This window comes from Sander vitreus, chromosome 18 (assembly GCF_031162955.1).
Source record: "Sander vitreus isolate 19-12246 chromosome 18, sanVit1, whole genome shotgun sequence".
NCBI lineage: Eukaryota > Metazoa > Chordata > Actinopteri > Perciformes > Percidae > Sander > Sander vitreus.
The window spans coordinates 11746116-11761257 of NC_135872.1; the positions used below are offsets into that span (position 1 = coordinate 11746116).

At 39.5% G+C, this 15142-nt stretch overlaps 3 protein-coding genes across 4 annotated transcripts; all 3 read right to left on the reverse strand.

The window, feature by feature from the left end:
* Positions 1-166: 166 nt before the first annotated feature.
* Positions 167-2379, reverse strand: erh (ERH mRNA splicing and mitosis factor). Its single transcript, XM_078275260.1, has 4 exons — positions 2242-2379; positions 1687-1774; positions 1013-1133; positions 167-906 (listed from the first exon to the last, which is right to left on the reverse strand). The coding sequence occupies exons 1-4, from the start codon at positions 2242-2244 to the stop codon at positions 804-806; spliced, it is 315 nt and encodes a 104-aa protein (XP_078131386.1). The 5' UTR covers positions 2245-2379; the 3' UTR covers positions 167-803.
* Positions 2380-3313: 934 nt separating this feature from the next.
* paplnb (papilin b, proteoglycan-like sulfated glycoprotein) lies at positions 3314-8596 on the reverse strand. Of its 2 annotated transcripts, none has more exons than XM_078274498.1 (13): positions 8490-8596; positions 8198-8266; positions 7747-7856; positions 7348-7408; positions 7135-7237; positions 6770-6900; positions 6289-6606; positions 5757-5933; positions 5506-5656; positions 5340-5420; positions 4706-4856; positions 4519-4597; positions 3314-3914 (listed from the first exon to the last, which is right to left on the reverse strand). In XM_078274498.1, exons 2-13 carry the CDS (start codon positions 8252-8254, stop codon positions 3648-3650), a joined length of 1686 nt encoding a protein of 561 aa, XP_078130624.1. In that variant the 5' UTR covers positions 8255-8266; positions 8490-8596; the 3' UTR covers positions 3314-3647. The 2 variants fall into 2 exon arrangements, with proteins under 2 accessions (XP_078130624.1, XP_078130625.1); XM_078274499.1 differs by having other exon boundaries at positions 8198-8293.
* A 3098-nt stretch (positions 8597-11694) lies between these two features.
* Positions 11695-14616, reverse strand: LOC144533658 (uncharacterized). Its single transcript, XM_078275180.1, has 2 exons — positions 14507-14616; positions 11695-12406 (listed from the first exon to the last, which is right to left on the reverse strand). Exon 2 carries the CDS (start codon positions 12342-12344, stop codon positions 11988-11990), a length of 357 nt encoding a protein of 118 aa, XP_078131306.1. The 5' UTR covers positions 12345-12406; positions 14507-14616; the 3' UTR covers positions 11695-11987.
* Between the last annotated feature and the right edge of the window lie 526 nt (positions 14617-15142).

The following is a 15142-nucleotide window of genomic DNA, read 5'->3' on the forward strand; positions in this document are numbered from 1 at the left end:
TACCATCCAGCCACTCTGCATCATATTTAACCAGTAGTGCAACCGTTTGACAGATACATGGATCCCAATGTAGATCCCTGTCAAACAGCCATTTCTATACTGAGACTCCGAATAAACAAGAAAATGTATTGTATTATAACGGTTGTATATTCAAGAGCTGAGACCATTAAGAAAACAATAGTTTATTTTGTTCATATCAGAGAAAACAGAAACGGGGACAGTTGAAATCAGATGCTACTAAAAACAGCATTTTACATCATGATGGTAGGATAAAGTAACAATAACAATAATAATAATAATAACAGATGAAACATGAAAAATAAATGTTCTGGGATCAGTTAGTCAGTCTGCAGACATGTATGTCAAACAAATCATATGCATTTGAAATACACAGCATGTTCAAATCCAACTGCCCAGTACATGTATATAAAAAGTGTCAGAACTTTTAAGGAAACTGAAAGCACACTACTAAAATTTTGACCAAAAAAAAAAAAAAAAGTTATCAAGCCTGTGGAGCATTTCTCAAAGCCCAGATCCCTCTCCATCAATAAGTTAGTCCTTGCAGCACTCTGAACTTAGACATACATATGCTGCCAAGCATGGCTCCATTTTCTATATAAAAAGGCCCACATTTCTGATGTTTCCCCAGTCTGACAGCCCCTTCCTTTCCCAATGTATAGTATACGGAAACCCTTCCCTTGTCAGTCTGACAATGTTGTTCTTATACACAGATCTTCAAGAAACATAGTGCAGCATAAACTCCTTCCAAGTGTGTGTAGCAGGACAACTCCTCACTTATGCTTTTACTTTGCTGCCTGCTGAGCCTGACGCCGCAGCAGGACATATATCTTTTCCTTGATCCAGTCTTTGTTGTATGGTTGGTATGTTTGAGTGTCAGCTCTGTACCTGTATAAACATGTAATTGTTATATTTACTGGAAGTAATCAACACTTCAATGCAAGGTTGATTTGTATTCAAATCGACAGACATTGACCAACTAAATCATACTTACACAAGACAGCTCAGATCTGCCAAATCGTCAATAAAGTCAAACAACTGACTAATGTCATAAGTGATGGAGGGACTGTTTGGATTCATCCTCTTGAGATGCTCTTCATACATTTTGCAAACACCTGGAAGAAAGGTGCAGGACATGCTGAATGAAAGTAAAACTATTTCCAAAAGTGTGCATCAAAAGAAAATGGCTAAAATTGTGCATATAACAATAAACTTGATTTAAAGTATATAGCAGCTTTTGCAACAATGTAACAACGTTTGAGAGACTGTAAATAACAACACTACAGATTTCACTAAAAAGGAGAGAGAGAGAAAGGAGAAATAATAGATAAATAAAATGAATAAAATTCCAAAACTATTAATGAAATATATTCCAGTTGATTGTGCTGTGAGAAATTACAAAATAAATGTAAAAACATATAAACCTAATAGTTCTATACACAAGGGCATTACATGGCTGCAACGTTTCCTCACAGGTCCTAAATGGTAAAGGGTCTTATTTTCTTTTAAATCCGAGACAAATAAGATATTTAGTGAGTTTACCCCCACACGATGACAAATGAATGTTCTGTGGGTTTAGACTACACTCAATACACCAAAAGGCAAAGACAAAACAGCAACGTGAATTATTAATTAGTGTAAACTATTTTAAAACAGCTGAAGACTCACCTTCCATACATTCATTCACTGACTCATAGTCAGCGTATGTGCGGCCCTCGGGTCTCTTGGTTGGTTGGACAAGCAAAATTGTGTGCGACTGTAAAGATGAATAATATTAAATAACGTTACACAAAATAATGCCAGCTTATTATAATCACACATTACCTGAATTATTGATGCGCTGATTTATGTTTTGCTCTGATGCATCTAAGCATGACGAGTAACGTTACGCTTCTCCCAAAGGTTTTCAAACAGGAGATAAACGCTTGTTATTGAGCAACACTCAATCACCTACTGAGATGTCCCGCATAAGTTACTTTATTTAGGATTACAAACAGAGACAAGTAAGGATAATTCAGAGTTGACCTTAAAACTAACGTTAGGTGTTTATAGCAAGGGAAGAAACTAGACAAAATACATGTTTGACTGAGTAACGTTAACGTGTTAACGTTAGTAAGCATCGTAGCTTGTTAACGTTAGCTTACCTACGATGGACTAACAGGAGCTAATATAGCGAATACTGCATGTTTTCACCTCTTAAAACGTAAAACAAAACACTCTTACCATTTTTGTGCTGACTGCAGACCCTGTCTATTTATTGAGGATGCAAAACTGCAAAAAAAATCGTTGATTATTGCTTCTCAATTCCCTGTGCGATATAACGTTAGCTAGTTGTTGGAAAAGATTTCAGAGGAAATGAAATACGTTTTTTTCCGGTTGTAAAGTAAGGTGTTTTCAAAATAAAGTGTTTGTTTCAAAATAAAGTTCTGGCCTTAAAACAAAGGATCAATGTTATTTCTAATGTGTTTAGAAACGTTTTGTCTGTGCTGGAAAATGTATTCATATACTTAAGGTAGCAATCCCATAAAGTGAAAATACCCTATTGCAAGTAAAAGTCCTGCATTAAAATATTATGCAGTAAAAGTACTTAATTATCAGAAAAATAAGTATCAAAAGTAAAAGAGGCAATGTAGGCTATAGTAATGGTTCCTGTCAGTGTTATAGCCTATTGCTGCATATTTGGATTATGATTACCAATGCAATCATGTGTAAATAGTATGCTAATATGATAGCTGGTCAATGCTGCTGTGCAGTTGATAATACTGTGCAATTTCATTAATGTGCAATATCTGTATACTGTGCAATATCATTCCTCCACACTGCATATCACACTGTATATAAAACCATACTATCTTTTTATTTTTTTATATAAACTTTGCACAAAAATTAAGGAAATTTGTGTTTAGTAGATTATTTCTTTGTGGTAACAATGCTTTTTAGCAATACATTTTATACCGTTGGAAAGCCTGTTTAGTTCCCTTTCAAATGGTGCCCTTTTGCAAGGAACATGCATTTGTGTGATGAGCAGCAGTGCTGAGTATGTGGGTTGCGCCCATGAAAAATTTGCCAAATCTTCTTTGCCAATGCCAAACAGCTTATTCTGCAATGAACTTGTTATTCTATTCAATGCCACATATTTTTCATCACAATATGCCACATATTTTATACATCTAAGAAAGTACAATATTTGCCTCTGATATGTAATGGAGTAAACATATAAAGCAAAAGTGTAAAATAACAGAAAATGAGTATCCTCAATACTTTGAAAAAGCAGATGAAGACAAAGATAAACCACACTATTTTTATTGATTAGGTCGATGATTTAACTTGGGTAATCACATTGACATTATTTTATTGTAGTCCAGATCTAAAAGTAAAAATATATACGTGAATATATACTGAGCATCACAAAAAGATAAGAAAATCAGAACCATCAGCTGCAATTACGTCACTTATAATGTGAGACTATCTAGATCATTTTTTTATGTAAAGTCTGATGTTTAAACGAAAGGCAGGATGTGGTTAGTTTTAATTCATGTTTGTGTGTGTCTTCATATATGTAAATACAAATGTCACGTAATAGCTTCATAGAGATGGCCCTGATTTGGGTTGATTAGTGGTGAGCATGGTTATGACCTTGCCCTCAAAGCACCACTGGTTGACCCTCTCCTTGGGGTCCCTCTTGGGGTCGCCACACCCCCACACTCTCTCTGGCATGCTTCCAGGGACACAAAGTTATTAGCATTTCCCTGGCAGCTTCCATACCAGAACTCAGTACATTTGCCAGTGCCTGAGTGATAGTAGAAGCGGACCATCCAAGTATCACAGGGGCCCTCATCACGAGGCATGGAGCACATATTACCAGTGGATGGAGGGGCAGGAGGTGGTTGTTGTTGCTTAGAAACAAGGACAGAAAGAGAGAGATAAATCACCTTGTATATCCAGTAAATGTAGCATAAATATTTACATTTATATGTAGCAGGGACAATTTACATGTAGAGGGTCAGTTCTATTTTTTAAATGAGGTATTACAGTGATATAGTGTTGCGCTTCACTTGTGAAAGACAACTTAAAATAATAATGATCAAAACTTGTGCAGCAGACACCAAAATATCCTGATTTTTAGTCGTTAATATGGGTCAAGCTCTAAAAACACTGGATCCTACATTTCCCTTAATACAACTCAATAGTGTCTTTCATCAGACCCTGCTTACCTGAATGCCTACATGTTTCAAACTCTTCACCCGCAATTTGTAACTCATGCTTTCGGTTATGAATTTGTACTTAAAGTCAAGATAAACCTGATGACATCACTTTGGTTATATTCTCAGATATGCCAAAGCTTTTCCTTTTATTTTTACTGGCTGAATAGCACTTTCCATTAAGAGGAAACTAATTTTGACTTGTAAAGTTAGTAGAGAGTCCCTTTAATAAATCTGCATTATTTAACAACTTAAATGAGTTTATTGACACAAGATGAGAAACAAATGTGATTCCTACCACAGCTATCAGGTACTCAGGACATCCAGCCCTTCCAAATCCTTGAGCTGGAGTCACACCATCCAAACAACAGCCGTACCTAAGGAAGAGATTTTTTTTCTTCATGTTGGACACACTTAATATTTAGCCAATATGCAATTCATCAATTTAATTTATGTGATATATTTGATCCAGGGAGCCGTGTTACCTAGTGCGAACACAGTCATCTTGGGAGCAGCCCTCGTTTCCTGGCCCTGTGGCAGATGTTTGGCCGTCAGGACAGCAGCCATAGAATGACTGTGCACAGCGAGGACCAATCACAGGAGGGTAGGTATCAATGTTTGTCTGTGGCCTGGAAGCTAAAGCAAGTAAACACAGACGTGGTCAAACAAGCATGCCATAGACCTGTGAAAATATGTGTTCATTCTTTTTAGGATATAGGATTAAATTTAGTCGTAGTTAGGTTTGGCTGGATATTTTTTTAGAATGTAAATATGACTTTCAGTGGTAAGGTAGTAAAATAAACACGGGGTTTTGTGTTTGTGAATGAGAAACAAGAAATCCATGAGAAAGCAGTCCAATCATGGTCTAGATATCAGATAGCAATAATTACAACATAAGGGCACATTTCCTTGACTGCTCGTGAATGCATTCAAAAAATGCATGAAAATAATCTGAGCAATACCTGGGCTCAAATAACTAGTTGCGCATTCATTTAAAAAAATCTTTCTATATCTTCTTAACTATTGCTTTGACTGCACATATAAAAATAAGTTTATGTTCAATCACGCATAGAAAGAAAATAACATTTCAACAAAACATCCTCCACATGCTCTACATACCTGAAGGGTCTCCTGGAACATGGGGCACAAATCCTCTTATGGTGCTTTCATCTGCCCTTGGGTCCTGTACACTTGGGACCACTAAACATAAAGTACATTGGTTAAATACAAACAAGCACAGACAAACAAACCAAAAGAGTGTTTGATTGGTACAGATTTGGCTCACTCTGTGCTCTGGGACATGGCTGTGCGTTGCATGTCTCCACAGAGAGAGGTCTGCTAGCTGTTCCACAGCGGGCCTCTGAGTAAGGGTTTAAATCTGTGTCAAAACAGCCCACTCTCCTCTCCCTCACACCACCACCGCAGCTTCTGGTGCACTGCAGAAAAAAACAGGAGAGGGTAAATAATGTGGAGATAAAGGAGAGGCACGAGCTTTCTTCCCAGTGCACAACACTTTTTATGCTTGATTTCACCTACCAGTCCGTAGTCAGTCACATGCCAGGTGATGTGTGTGTGACAGGCAGGTCTGCGGCAGGACTGGACAGAAGTGGGTCTTGCCAGTCCACTACAGGCATGGTCAGCCAGACGTTCACCACCCGACCCAACACAGGTCACCTCCCTTGTCTGCTGGCCCTCCCCACAAGTCACCGAGCACTGACCATAAGATATTAAATTAGTTTTCAGTCCCACAAAAAAACTACAATTAAAATATCATTAACAATTCAATTTGGATTCCTCAGCCTAATGAGCCTAGATAATTGAGACCACAGTCAAGACAATTGGTACTGAACCAGTTAAAACAAAATCTTCACTCCACTCTTGGACAGTGCAAAAACACAGCAAAAGTGAACATAGATTGGTACACTTATGTTTTGTGTTCCACTGTGCAAATATATACCAGAAGTCTACTTTTGTTCGGCCTTCTTCCCATTCTGTAGCCAGAAATAATATGTCCTTGCCTGTCTGTATGATACTCAAAATGTAATGTTCTCTAATGTTGGGTACAAACCACACTGAAGCTGGAGACACTGTACTCCGCAGCACACGGATGCATGTTGCAGTGCTGCTGGCTGTGTGGCCTCTGCAGGCGCTGGGTGATGCAGTAAGACTCTTCCACCACACGGGGGTTCACTGGGTCCTGAACCCAACACTCCACGTTGCGATACTGCATGCCTCCATTGCATGAGGCAGAGCATTGTTCATAGACACCAGTTTTGTAGATATATGTGAGTGTCTCCCTTGGGTGAGGAGCAACAGCAATGGGGGCAGCAGAGTGTATGGAATTAGTGTCCTCATCCAAGCCCATAAACTCTCCCTGGATCAGTAACTGGAGAGAGACAAATTATTTTCGATTACACTACTGTTCTTGTGCACTTCTGAATATCAACAAAGCTACTAATTAAGTAAAGTCGACAATGATATTCTACAGATGAACAGTACAAGAGTTCTGAAAGTCTTTCATTATATTTTGGATCCCAGTTTTTCCCCACCCTGCAGATGCCGTCCACACAGATATCAGTGCGGCCCACATAGCATGGCGTCCCATCCACCACTGCAGGTCTGTGTCGGTAGAAGAAGTTCTCTCCTCTTGGGACACAGGTCAGCTCACATGGATTGGATGCTGTAAAATAAATAGTAGATTGATAGATCCATTAGTATCCACACTAACTTTTAATATGTTTTGACTGCCATGAACCAGGGTTTTCTGTATAGTGTAGTGCAACACAGATAGTATCAGAATGTCTATTATGTAAATATAATTCTTATTCGATTAACACCTACACCTCTGGTAATCAAAGGAGGTTAAATGAAACACTAAGTAATGTGGATGTACCGTATATAATAGGTCTTATACCTCCATAATAAGGCACCCATGTCTGCCGCTTGCTCTGAAAGTCCATTCTGTCGAACTGGGAGCACTGCTCCTCCCTGAAGTCCCTTGATCCAACTGGACATTCCTGTAATGACACAACTTGTTGGATTATTGGCATATTTTAGGACACATTAGTGCAGGTTGTGGGTGGATGTAATTTAATAGGAGGAGAAAAAATAGTTTAAGGATAATTACATGTGTGTTGCAGGTTCTGAAGGACTTAGAGGAGCCTATGCAGTTATGTCCCCCATCTGTCCTTTAAGAGAAAGGAAAGAATGCTTTACACTTGCAATCCAAATATCTCTCTTTATTTTTAAATGTGTTGGGCTTTATTGGTTATGTGTGCAATAGATCATGTGCATAACTTTATAATTTATGTTGTTGTGATGTTTTATAAAGAACAAAGTAGTAACTGAAAATCAAAAGGCAATGCAAGATAAAGGAGAGCGAATGGTATGGAAGATTTAAAAAAAGATGATTTAAAACACAAGTACTGTGCTACTTTTATTCCTAATAAAATCCCAAGGACCCTCATTGTAAAATCTTTAATAGATAAGACATCCCATCCTATCACCCTACATCTCCATGTCCTACCTCGAAGTGATACATTTCCTGGTTCGCATCGCCACTCCTGTGCCACAGGTGCGGCTGCAGGGCCCATAGGCTCCAAACTCTCCCCAGTAGTCATGGGTTGGCTGTGTCAGCTGAAAAAAACGACAGTACAACTCTGATTCTGCAGCTCAGCCTCTGGAACACACAGTACTCTCACACACCATATCATAACCCACCACGAACCACTAACACACACTGAGGGCATGTTAGAAACACCAAAAATAGAAGCTGGAACATTTAACCTCAAACTGTCCCTTACAGGTTGCATAAACCCGCTTTGTGGCATATGAGCAGCATCATTGCTGGCACGTGTGTCAGAAAGTACATACTGTACTAAGTGTTCTTTGCTATTTCCATCTGTACTAAAGTACTTATTACTGACATGAACATTCAAATAGTACAATGTTATTAATGTTGTTAAAGTGAGACTCACAGTGATAGCAGGTACAGCCAGCAGCTGTAGGAGAACCAGGACTTGTAGGGTCTTCATTTTCACCAGAAGCTACAACAGCACTATTGATGAGGATGGCTACAAAATAACTCAACTTTCAATACAAGTATGTCCATTCATTATGAATGACGAGTACATTAAATCAAATACGTTTCATGATATCCTTGTTGATTTCTTTGCTTGTGTTTAATGCATGCATTTACACTGCAAAGTGTTTCACCTGGATAGATTATGTAAATAGCTAATAACATCATCAGATCTGGTTTTGTCTTACCTTCTTGAAGTGAATTCTCAGCTGGTCGACCAGCAGTCCAGAGGGATGTGCACCTCACTAGTGAAGGTATAGGCACTGACGCCCAGCTTTCTGTCTTGTCACCCTCGCTGCTCACCAACACCACATCCCATAAAGTGTCAGGTTTCACCCACACAGAGAAACTGTTTCCCCCCACCAAGAAAACTTGACTTCTTTTTTTAACGTTGAATATAGGCTGTGATTTCATCTATTTGGAGCACATAGTTTTCACTTAAAACCTTCAGGCTGTGAGACTATTTATAGTTTTATATCAAGTCTGCAGCCATGAGTTTTAGTTAAAGATGTCAACATCAAAAAAGGGGTTTTGTGCAACAATTGAGTGAAATTATTGTTTGTTCCAACACATTTAAAAGATTATTTTTTGGGGGGGCTTTTTTCCCCTTATTTCAGAGTGGATAGACAGGGAAGGTGGGAGAGATGGGGGATGACTCACAGCAAAGGGCCGCAGGTCGGATTCGACCCAGGGCCGCTGCAAAGGCCTCACCCTACATGGGGCGCACGCTCTTACTGGGTGAGCTAGAGGTCACCCCAGAAAGAGAACATTTTGATAAACAAATTTAATGGTTGCATATATACATTGCAAATGTTGAAGAAATAATATCCATTACATAAGAAACCCATTAAAATGAGATTGAGGGTAAAAGACATCTTGAAATTACCCGTTGATTGATTTTTTTCTCCTGGTTGCTGGCCACTGATTGTAACTTTCACACATCCCATAACCACTAAATACAGACTAGTACGTCAGCAGAGGAGCTGGTGGGAGGTAAACATCACCCCAAGGCTCTATTTAGGTTTATTTTAGTGAGAAACCACAGTAGAGCCTGGATGGGAGAAAAAATAGTTTAAGGATAATTACATGTGTGTTGCAGGTTCTGAAGGACTTAGAGGAGCCTATGCAGTTATGTCCCCCATCTGTCCTTTAAGAGAAAGGAAAGAATGCTTTACACTTGCAATCCAAATATCTCTCTTTATTTTTAAATGTGTTGGGCTTTATTGGTTATGTGTGCAATAGATCATATGCATAACTTTATAATTTATGTTGTTGTGATGTTTTATAAAGAACAAAGTAGTAACTGAAAATCAAAAGGCAATGCAAGATAAAGGAGAGCGAATGGTATGGAAGATTTAAAAAAAGATGATTTAAAACACAAGTACTGTGCTACTTTTATTCCTAATAAAATCCCAAGGACCCTCATTGTAAAATCTTCAATAGATAAGACATCCCATCCTATCACCCTCCATCTCCATGTCCTACCTCGAAGTGATACATTTCCTGGTTCGCATCGCCACTCCTGTGCCACAGGTGCGGCTGCAGGGCCCATAGGCTCCAAACTCTCCCCAGTAGTCATGGGTTGGCTGTGTCAGCTGAAAAAAACAACAGTACAACTCTGATTCTGCAGCTCAGCCTCTGGAACACACAGTACTCTCACACACCATATCATAACCCACCACGAACCACTAACACACACTGAGGGCATGTTAGAAACACCAAAAATAGAAGCTGGAACATTTAACCTCAAACTGTCCCTTACAGGTTGCATAAACCCGCTTTGTGGCATATGAGCAGCATCATTGCTGGCACGTGTGTCAGAAAGTACATACTGTACTAAGTGTTTTTTGCTATTTCCATCTGTACTAAAGTACTTATTACTGACATGAACATTCAAATAGTACAATGTTATTAATGTTGTTAAAGTGAGACTCACAGTGATAGCAGGTACAGCCAGCAGCTGTAGGAGAACCAGGACTTGTAGGGTCTTCATTTTCACCAGAAGCTACAACAGCACTATTGATGAGGATGGCTACAAAATAACTCAACTTTCAATACAAGTATGTCCATTCATTATGAATGACGAAAGTACATTAAATCAAATACGTTTCATGATATCCTTGTTGATTTCTTTGCTTGTGTTTAATGCATGCATTTACACTGCAAAGTGTTTCACCTGGATAGATTATGTAAATAGCTAATAACATCATCAGATCTGGTTTTGTCTTACCTTCTTGAAGTGAATTCTCAGCTGGTCGACCAGCAGTCCAGAGGGATGTGCACCTCACTAGTGAAGGTATAGGCACTGACGCCCAGCTTTCTGTCTTGTCACCCTCGCTGCTCACCAACACCACATCCCATAAAGTGTCAGGTTTCACCCACACAGAGAAACTGTTTCCCCCCACCAAGAAAACTTGACTTCTTTTTTTAACGTTGAATATAGGCTGTGATTTCATCTATTTGGAGCACATAGTTTTCACTTAAAACCTTCAGGCTGTGAGACTATTTATAGTTTTATATCAAGTCTGCAGCCATGAGTTTTAGTTAAAGATGTCAACATCAAAAAAGGGGTTTTGTGCAACAATTGAGTGAAATTATTGTTTGTTCCAACACATTTAAAAGATTGTTTTTTGGGGGGGCTTTTTTCAGAGTGGATAGACAGGGAAGGTGGATGACTCACAGCAAAGGGCCGCAGGTCGGATTCGACCCAGGGCCGCTGCAAAGGCCTCACCCTACATGGGGCGCACGCTCTTACTGGGTGAGCTAGAGGTCACCCCAGAAAGAGAACATTTTGATAAACAAATTTAATGGTTGCATATATACATTGCAAATGTTGAAGAAATAATATCCATTACATAAGAAACCCATTAAAATGAGATTGAGGGTAAAAGACATCTTGAAATTACCCGTTGATTGATTTTTTTCTCCTGGTTGCTGGCCACTGATTGTAACTTTCACACATCCCATAACCACTAAATACAGACTAGTACGTCAGCAGAGGAGCTGGTGGGAGGTAAACATCACCCCAAGGCTCTATTTAGGTTTATTTTAGTGAGAAACCACAGTAGAGCCTGGATGGGAAAGGAATATTGAAGATGTACCACCAGCCATTGGTGAAGAGCAACATTCCTGTGCCATAAATTCAACAAAGAAGAAGCTGGAGGAGCCAACCAGGCTGACAATAGTAACATATCTACTTTAGACTGTCAACAAAGTATACGTTGGTGGTGGAAGGTGTGTGTGTGTGTGTGTGTGTGTGTTTGTGTGTGTGCGTGAGTGCGTGAGTGTGTGCGTGCGTGCGCACGCTCGTGCATGTGTGGGTGGGTGACCAGAAAAAAAAACATTTATGACAGCAGAAGTCATAGTAAATCATTTGTTGACACGCAGCACAGATCTTGGTGTTGATTCAACTTTATTCTTTTTCTTAGGTTTTATGCATTGTAATACTGGACAAAGTGTAGTGATACAGAATCACCCATTTTACAAACTCAGTGAATGTGTTTGTCAGATACAGACCTAAAAAGTACAATTTGCACAACAAAAATTGTTATATAATGCCATTCAAGAATCCTATTAAAGCAAACCTCAGCATCTCACCCCACCTCCACATCCAGATCCACACCCCTCACAGTTTTGGTTTTCTCCTCAACAAGAAACCTTAAATTCTTTCAGTCACTTTCTGTCCTTCAGAGCTGCCGGCCCAGTTTCTCTGCTTGCTTCTCTGTGACTTCGAAGGCACTCTTGGTGTTGAACAGGTCGTCCACTGTATCTATGATCCCCTGCATCTCTCTAGACAACTCAGAGTAACCCTCCTTTAGCTCTTCTTGCTGCTGCCTCAGGTCCACCGCCGCACGAATCAGCTCAGTGGCCTGGTGGCTGCAGTGGCTCCGCAGCTTCTCCACGTCCGACAACAGCACCTCCATGCTCTTCATCAGCTGCTCCAGCCGGTCGCCGGTTACCTCGAACCCGGATGTGTCCAGGGTCCCGACCTTGGTGTCGTCTATAGCCTGGGCCTCGGACTCCAGGTCTGCCTTTGACGCCATCTTCCAGTTATAGCAACTCTCAGGCACCTGATACTCAAGTCAGACTTCAATGAAACAGATATCTGGAAGAAAGGGGAATCATTTAGCAGGTAGCCAATGACCGTAAAAGGTCAAAGGGTAGAAAGAACTCAAATATTGAGAGAAAGGCAGAGAAATGTCAAAGATACGAAGCTGCTCCAACACCTCTTGTCTCTCTCGGCAGGGTAATGACATTAAGCTCCTTGCAGGGGGTGAAAAATGCACTTCTGACTAATCCCCTACGCTTGTGCACCTGCACATACATTGTGTGTGTGTGTGTGTGTGTGTGTGTGTGTGTGTGCGTGCGCGTGCGCGTGCGCGTGCGCGTGCAGGTGGCCTTTCACTGACTTATGCTGTTCTGTAATCCATTTAGGGAAGTTGTCCAGAGGCACACCCTCCCCAGTCCAGACCATTGCTGGTTCAAGTGAGCGGCAGGCGGGACATCAGATTATGTGGTTCTTCCTCCTCCGAGCCTATTCACTGCCATGGCTGTCTGACTAGACAGATTAACCCACATCCTTGTGAATTTATCTGCGGGTGGCCTTGACGCTCACATGCACACACTCATACATGCAATATAATCTCCATTTTCTATTCTCTCTAACCCCTCTGTCTTTCCATTTCCCTGTTTACCTCAGGTATTGCTCTATTATTGAACTTCTCACTGTATGTTTGGGCCAAACTCTTGTGAATGTGTTGAGTATTTACAGTTGGTGGTATCATCAGTTGGTTTAAGACATACTTTGACTACTTTGAGGACACAAAGCTGATGCACAGCAGCAGTTAAACAGATCTATCAAAGATGACTTTTCGACAGTGCTGCTATGTACACATATTTAAAACTTAAAACAAAATATTTGACAACCAAGCTATAGCCACACACATGTAGAGCATTCTTTCTGCTATCTTCTATCAATACCTTACACATGTAGTTTTAAGGTAATTTAAATGGTCTACTCAATCAAACACAGACAATGGTTACAAATAATTTCTCTGGATTCTCAGTTTTCAAGTTTTAGAAAGAAGATTGTGAGATGACGCCCTCTAACGGCTTTATTTGTTTAAGGGTGCTCCATTAAGAATAAAGAAAGAAAAAAAATTACATTTGGTAGAAAATTACGACATATATTCATTCACATGTCAAACAGCATATTCCAACAGTTTTTCTTCAGTCAATGAGAAAGTGATGACGAAAGTCCACGTGTTTAAACACAAGTTAAAGAGCCAGGATGGGTACCAGCCCTTTAAATGGCTGTAAAGATAAAGAGTCGAAATGGTGACCTCACCACCTTCAATCTCTTATCAAAGCAAACCAACTTGCTGCAACGGGGGCCGGTGTCAGGGGAAGACTGCACTCTTTCTGAGAGGTAAATACAGCAGTGTAAACACTAGCTGTATCAGAATGGACTTAAAGGAATTAGTCATTTGGGACTAAGTTTTGCATCATTAACCATAAAACCACCCAGTGGAACAATTCAATTAATTAAGACAAAATATATAAACATGAGCATACAGTAAAGCAAAGTGTTAAAATACAGGACAAGAACAAGAATAAAGTAGTTATATATATATATATATATATATATATAGCACCTTAGATCAATGCAGAGATGTAACGGAGAAGCTTACATTTGTTTTATATATATACACACTACCGGTCAAACGTTTGGGGGTCACTTAGAAATTTCCATTCTAGACAGAATACCAGCTGAGATCAGTTGCATTGTTTTTTTAATCAGGGCAGCAGTTTTCAGATTACATTATGTGCTTATACTCCAAACTTTTGACCGGTAGTGTGTATATATATATATATATATATATATATATATCACAGGGACAAACAACAGCTTCAATACCAAGAAATATGGCGAGGAATCTCTGATCTCTTCCATATCAAAACTTTAGCTCGGCGAAACTGACACATAAAACAAAAAATGAGAATAATAGAAAGAAAGCAAACAATAGGCTAGTTATTCAGTAAAAACGCATCAGCAATAGACACACAATCAGCACAACAGAGCAAATTAAAAGGAAAACTGCAAATATTTGGATTTAATAATGTTGTAGACCTAACTATTGAACAAAAACATTTTTTTAGCAGATATAATTGCCTATAAGCATAAAATGAGAAAAGAAAGTCTTACTTGTTCCTGTGGTTGTTTACTGTTAGCATCCAGGATGTTTCAACATGCAGGCTGAAGATCAGATAGTGTGTGTCCAGAACACAGCGGCTCTGCCCACCTCATAGCAAATATATTCACTCACTATGACGATGGTCTTGATCTATTTTAGACTGAACACTAAATGGTGCATATCAACAATTCACACAGAGGCTTTAGTCGTGCGAGTGGTGTGACAGGGGGCAACTGTATAATTCCTGCATCCTAAAGGCATCTTCAGACTTTCTATGATGAACTATTAATCCAATCAATAATGTGTATTACTATTTTTGCCTAAATATGTTTCTTGAGTTTGCAGAATTATTTTACAAACTACATAGTCACTATTAAATGTTCACAGATGAAGACACAAATGCATGTAGGGCAATTGGACTTTAAACACACTAATGCAAACGTGCATACATGAACAGAGTGTGCACATATACTATTACAACCTGAACACATGTGATCATACCTTTCTCACTGATAATGAAATTAACGGTGTTCTTTCTCTGCCAGCTGTTATTATTCTGCAGCTGACCTGTCATTGCTGTAGAGGTTTAGCAATGTACTTCTCAGACATCAAACACATATGCCCAATATTATGCCTAACCAGGGACC

Bases quoted from the DNA above. Each gene is read 5' to 3' on its own strand.
- paplnb (XM_078274498.1), bottom strand. From the start codon at position 8,254: ATGAAGACCCTACAAGTCCTGGTTCTCCTACAGCTGCTGGCTGTACCT. The intron at 7,409-7,746 runs GTAGGACATGGA...TTTCTCTTAAAG, and splicing joins AGGAAATGTATCACTTCGAG to GACAGATGGGGGACATAACT. The intron at 4,857-5,339 runs GTATGTAGAGCA...TACTTGCTTTAG, and splicing joins TGTTCCAGGAGACCCTTCAG to CTTCCAGGCCACAGACAAAC.
- LOC144533658 (XM_078275180.1), bottom strand. From the start codon at position 12,344: ATGGCGTCAAAGGCAGACCTGGAGTCCGAGGCCCAGGCTATAGACGAC.
- erh (XM_078275260.1), bottom strand. The intron at 1,134-1,686 runs GTGAGTCTTCAG...CCTTTCTTCCAG, and splicing joins AGTGAATGAATGTATGGAAG to GTGTTTGCAAAATGTATGAA. The intron at 907-1,012 runs GTAAGTATGATT...ATGTTTATACAG, and splicing joins GCAGATCTGAGCTGTCTTGT to GTACAGAGCTGACACTCAAA.